This window comes from Monodon monoceros, unplaced genomic scaffold (genome assembly GCF_005190385.1).
Source record: "Monodon monoceros isolate NGI ecotype Baffin Bay Population unplaced genomic scaffold, NGI_Narwhal_1 Super_Scaffold_17, whole genome shotgun sequence".
Classification (NCBI taxonomy): Eukaryota; Metazoa; Chordata; class Mammalia; order Artiodactyla; family Monodontidae; genus Monodon; species Monodon monoceros.
The window spans coordinates 11,207,196-11,213,195 of record NW_021703773.1 but is presented as its reverse complement, the minus strand read 5'-3'; the positions used below and the strand labels follow the sequence as shown (position 1 = coordinate 11,213,195).

General features: G+C 47.5%; 2 protein-coding genes across 6 annotated transcripts in view; one reads left to right on the top strand and one right to left on the bottom strand.

Moving 5' to 3' along the window:
- Positions 1–765, bottom strand: part of PURG (purine rich element binding protein G) — a 2,430-nt gene extending 1,665 nt beyond the window's left edge. Inside the window, 2 exon segments of the mRNA XM_029226468.1 lie at positions 182–589; positions 592–765. Of these exon segments, the coding sequence (XP_029082301.1) occupies positions 182–589; positions 592–765 (582 nt within the window).
- WRN (WRN RecQ like helicase) overlaps positions 547–6,000 on the top strand; it is a 129,220-nt gene continuing 123,766 nt past the window's right edge. For 4 of the 5 annotated variants that reach the window (XM_029226466.1, XM_029226464.1, XM_029226465.1 and 1 more), the window contains exon 1: positions 930–1,053. The gene's annotated coding sequence lies outside the window, so the exon portion shown is untranslated. Of the gene's footprint in view, positions 617–929; positions 1,054–6,000 lie in introns of those variants that run through there. The other variant, XM_029226463.1, reaches the window with a different exon arrangement.

Below are 6,000 nucleotides of genomic sequence, written 5' to 3'. Positions count from 1 at the left end.
CCGCGGCGGCGGCGGCGGCGGCGGCGGCGGGCGGCGGGCGGCGGGCGGCGGGCGGCGTCTCCCGGCTCCGCACCGGGCACACAGCATCCCTCCGCCGCCCCTGGCCTCCCGCTCCCGCTCGCCGCCGGGCCGCCCGCCTCGGGCTGGACAGCCCCCGGGGCCCCAGCCAGCACACACTCACATCACCACTGCTGCCATCACCGCCTCCGCCGATGCCCTTCGAGGCCGCCGCCGCCACCGCCGCCGCCTCCAGCTCTCGGCCCCTCTGTTGCAGCCGCCGCAGCCGCCGCCCCCTGCCTGCTCCCCCGCCGCCGCTCGCACTGCCCCACGCCGGAGCAGCCGGGCAGGGGCATCGCCTGCGGCGCCCACCGCCGCCGCCCCTCCTGCGGCTGCTGCGGGGGCCGCCGCCTCAGTTCGGGCACCGGCCCGCGGCCCGCGGGAGACAGGGGGGCGGGGAGGGGGGCGGGGAGGGGGGCGGTGGGAGGCGGGCAGTGGGCCCCGCCTCCTCCAGCACAGCCCGCTGAAGGGAAGACCGGGTATCCGCTCTCCCCTGGGGCCCGCTCTGACGGAAGCCCAGCGCGTGGGATCGGAGCGTGAGCGCGAGGTGACCGGACAGGTGTGAAGGTGGGGATAAGAACCCGGGTGGCGAGAGTGTTCTGACTTCTCCAGGTTCCGCCGGGACGTAGGACTCTGGCGGCCCACGGGCACCCACAAGGAGACTACACTTCCCTGAGTGCTCAGCGGCGGCGGGAGTCCTCCGCGCATGCGTTTCGCGTAGCCGCCGGGCTAGGGTGGGAGGGGCTGCAGCGCGGCGCTCTGGGAGTGGTGGACTGGGGGGCGACGGACCCCGGAGGGAGGGGTGGGAAGGTCCGTGTCCTAGAAGTGACGTATGCTGTGTGCGCCGTGACGCTCCGGCGTGGACTCTGCCCCGCGGGAATAAGGTCGATTGAATTGGTGTCCAGCATGAGTGACTGGGTTCCAGGCAGTGCCGTTGGGACGCTGCACAAGTCGTCCAGCTGAAGGAGAAGTCCCGTTGAACTGACTCTTCTCACGGTAACGTGTCCTCCCCAACCCTGCTTCCACCTCCAGACCCTTGAGGTATCATTCTAGCCTTCTCCGACACTGGCGGTGCTCAGTCCGGCAGAGCAGGCCTCTGGGCTGTGTGTGGGATATTCCTTAGAGACGGACATCTTCCTTCTCCCTTTCCACCTCCCAGGCACCCAGCCCATTTTGTGTAGTGTAACAAGTTATGTTGGATTTTTTGAGTTCAAAGCATTGAATCCTTAATGGTTTGTTTTGGTTTTGTTTTCCCTGGTTTAATTTGAGTTGTTTTCTGGATATGTTTGAGTATGTAAAAATTCTCCCTATGGAAGAGGATATTAGAATCCTTAGGATGTTAATTTAGTGGTCTTTAAGTCAGAGTACTAAGGATTTTGTATAGTTCGGTGCGTTAACTTTTAGGGAGCTGAAGGTCGGTGTGGGTAGGGCATTTAGATTTTCATGCCATTGAACAGCGGTCTCCCTTTGTTAATTCAACAGATATTTATTGAGCGCTGCTCTAGGTACTGGGGATACCATCAATGAACAAAACAAACACAAATCGCTCGTTTTTGGAGTTTGCATTTTGGAGAGAGATAGGCAATGAGTCAAAAGCCTGGTATATCAGAAGGTGAAGAGTGTCAGTGGGGTTAGGGAGCTGCAGTTTTAGAGTAGGTGGTCAGGGTGGTCAGGGAAGGCCCCTGGCTGAGAAGGTAATTTTTGAGTAAAGACCTGAAGGAAGTGAGAGAGCTAGTCCTGTGGCTATCTGAGGGAAAGGAAAGTGCAAAGACTCTGAGGGAGCCTGCATGGTGTGTCCGCAGAGCAGCCTAGGAGGCCAGTAAGTTAGAGCAGGGTGAGATAGAGAATTGTAGAAGATAAAGTCAGACAGATTGTGTAGGACCTTGTAGGCAATTTTGAAAATTTGGGTTTTCATTCTGAGGGAGGTGGGAAGCTACTGGAGAGGTTTGTCAGGGAAACACCATGATCTGAATGATCTTTAAAAAAAAAAAATTGTAAAACGTATATAACAAAGTTTGCTAATTTATCTATTTTTTAAGTGTATGATTCAGTGACATTAATTACACTCACTGTTACACAACCATAACCATTATTTCTAAAACTTCTGCATCACCCCAAGCAAACTCTGTAACTGGTTAATTAAGCAATAACTCCCCATTGCCCCCTCTGCCCAGCCCCTGGTAACCTCTGGTATACTCTCTATGAATTTGCTTATTCTAGGTGGTATATACAAGTGGAATCATAATATTGGTCCTTTTGCATCGGACTTATTTCACTCAGCATAATGCTCTCAAGGTTCATCCATGTCGTACCAGGTATTAGCACTTAATTTCCTTTTATAGCTGAATACTGTTCCGTTGTGTGTCTATACTATATTTTGTGTATCCATTCATCTTTTGACAGACAGTTGGGTTTTTTCCCCCTTTTGGTTATTGTGAATAATGGTGCACTGAACATTGGCTTACAAGGATCTGCTTGAGTCCCTTTTTCCAATTCTTTTTTGGTCTGTACCTAGGAGTGGACTTGCTGGATCATATGATAATTCTGTGTTTAGCTCTTTTTTTTTTTAATTTTTAAAATTTATTTTATTTATTTTTGGCTGCATTGGGTCTTCATTGCTGCGCACAGGCTTTCTCTAGTTGCGGGGAGCGGGAGCTACTCTTCGTTGCGGTGCGCAGGCTGCTCACTGTGGTGGCTTCTCTTGTTGCAGAGCACGGGCTCTAGGCACGCAGGCTCACTAGTTGTAGCGCACGGGCTCAGTAGTTGTGGCGCATGGGCTCAGTTGCTCCGCACTGGACCAGGGCTTGAACCCATGTCCCGTGCATTGGCAGGCGGATTCTTAACCACTGCGTCACCAGGGAAGTCCCTATGTTTAGCTTTTTGAGGAACTGCAGAACTGTTTTTCACGGTGGTGGAACCATTTTACATTCAACCAGCAATGTTATAAGGGTTCCAATTTCTCCAAATCCTCTCAAAAACTTGTTATTTTCTGTTCCTTCTTCTTTTCTTTTGTCTTTTCTTTTTTTCTGTTCCTTTTCTCTTTTGTTTTCCTTTCTTCTCATCTTTCTGCTTTCCTTTTTCTTTCTATTATAGCCATCTTAGGTGGTGATGTCATGTGGTATCTTATTGTGGTTTTGATTTGCATTTCCTTAATGACTAAAGATGTTGAACACCTTTTCACATGCTTATTGGCCATCGGTATATCTTCTTTGGAGAAATGTCTATTCTAGTCCTTTGTGTGTTGTTAAATTGAGTTGTTTGTCTTTTTGTTGTTGAGTTGTAGGAGATTTTTGTGTATTCTTACTAAACCCTTATCATAGCTTTGTAGTACGTTTTGAAACTGGGAAGTCTGAGTCTCCAACTTTGTTCTTTTTGAAGACTGTTTTGGCTATCCAGGGCCCCTTGCAATTCCATATGATTTTTTTTTTTTTTTTTGCAGCACCAGGTGGCTTGCGGGATCTTAGATCCCTGGCCAAGGATTGAACCCAGGCCACGGCAGTGAAAGTGCCAAGTCCTAACCACTGGACCGCCAGGGAGCTCCCAATTCCATATGAATTTGAGGATTGGCTTTTCCATTTCTGAAAAAAAGGCTTTTGGAATTTTGGTAGAGATTGTGTTGAATCTGTAGGTAGCTTTGGGTAGTGTGACATCTTAACAATATTAAGTATTTCTATCCATGAACATAGGTGTTGTTCCATTTGTTGCAATGAAACTTGTCTTCTTTTTTAAAAATTAATTAATTAATTAATTTTTGGCTGCGTTGGGTCTTCATTGCTGCACGCAGGCTTTCTCTAGTTGCGGCGAGTGGGGGCTACCCTTTGTTGCAGTGCGTGGGCTTCTCATTGTGGTGGCTTCTCTTGTTGTGGCGTACAGGCTCTTGTTATGGAGACAAGTGACGAACTTGTCTTCTTTATGAATGAAATGCCTTCTTTAATTGGCAGCAATGTTTTTTAGGTTTTGGTGTACAAGTTTTTCACCTCCTAGATATTTTATTTTATTCTTTTAGATGCCATTGTAAATGGGATTGCTTTCTTAATTTCCTTTCAGATTGTTTGTTGCTGTTGTCTAGAAACACAGCTTATTTCTGTGTGTTGATCATGTACCTTGCAACTTTGCTGGATTTGCTTATTAAATCTAGTAGGTTTCTTGGAATTGGTGGGACTTCCCTGGTGGCGCAGTGGTTAAGAATCCACCTGCCAATGCAGGGGACACGGGTTCGAGCCCTGGTCCGGGAAGATCCCACATGCCGCGTAGCAACTAAGCCTGTGCGCCACAACTACTGAGCCTGTGCTCTAGAGCTTGCAGGCCACAACTACTGAGCCCATGTGCCACAACTACTGAAGCCCACACGCCTAGAGCCTGTGATCCGCAGCAAGAGAAGTCACTGCAATGAGAAGCCCGCGCACCACAACGAAGGGTAGCCCCCACTCGCTACAACTAGAGAAAGCCTGCACACAACAACAAATACCCAACACAGCCCCCCCCCAAAAAAAATCTAATAGGTTTCTTGTGGATTCTTTGGGTTTTTTTTTTTAATATACAGGATCATGTCATCTGTGAGTAGAGGTAGTCTTACTCTTCCTTTCCAATTTGAATGCCTTTTATTTCTTGTTTATATCTAATTTCTCTGGCTAGAACTTTCAATACTATGTTGAATAGCATTGGTGGAAGTGAGTATCTGTCTTGCTCTTGATCTTACGGGGAAATTTTTCAGTCTTTCACCACTGAGTATGATGTTAACTGTGGGTTTCTCATAAATCCCTTTATTGTGTTGAGGAAATTCTCTTCTATCCCTAGTTTTTTGAGTTTTTATATCATGAAAGAATATTTGATTTTTACCAGATGCCTGTGTCAGTTGAAATGATCATGTGGTGTTTTTCCTTCATTCTATTAAAGTGACATATTACATTGATTTTCTTATATTGAGCCACCTTTGCATTCCTGGGATAAATCTCACTTGGGTATGGTATATAATCCTTTAAATTGACATTTCTTTTAACAGAATCACTCTGACTACTGTTTTGAGACTAGACTATGGAGGCAAGCAGATAAGAGGTAATGTGGCTTGAACCAAGGTTTTAGCTGTGGAGGTGGTGATAGGAGGTAAGATTTCAGCTTTATTTTGAAGGTAAAACTAACAGTATTTGCTGATAGATTGGATGTGAGGTGTGAAAGGAGGAGAGGAGTCAAGGATGATTCTAAGGTTTTTGGCATGAGCAATCAGAAGGATGGAGGTGTACCTACTGAAAATTGTAATTTATGGAAGGAGCAGTTCGGGGAAATTTTATACCTATTGAGTACAATATGTGCATTAGACATTCAAGTATCTAGTAAATAATTGGGTATACAAGTTTGAAGTTCAGAGGAGTGCTCTAGGCTGTTTATATAAATTTGGAAGTCACCAGTGTGCTGTAGTTAATTTTAAAGTCATCAGGCTGGATGTGATCTCCAAGGGAGTGAATGTAGATGGAGAAGAGAACAACCAGGTCTGTGACCTGAATCTTCTGTTATGTTTGGAGATTGGGGAGGTAAGGAGGGATGGGCAAAGGGTACTGAGAAGGAATGCTGACTGATGTAGATGGAGAATCAAAAGTTGTCACAGAAGCCTAATAAGGTGTTTCAAGAAGGTGAGTGTGATTAATTGGGTCATATGCTGCTGGTGTGTTGAGCCAATGAGGACTGACTGTAAGATTTGGCAGCATGAAGGTCATTGGTAACCTTGAAATGAGTGAGCCCTTTTGGTGGGGTGGAGTGTCTTTTTTTCTTTCTTTCTTTTTTTTTTTTTTTTTTTTTTTTTTTTTGGTACGCGGGCCTCTCACTGTTGTGACCTCTCCCGTTGCGGAGCACAGGCTCCAGACGCGCAGGCTCAGCGGCCATGGCTCACGGGCACAGCCGCTCCGCGGCATGTGGGATCTTCCCGGATCGGGGCACGAACCCGCATCC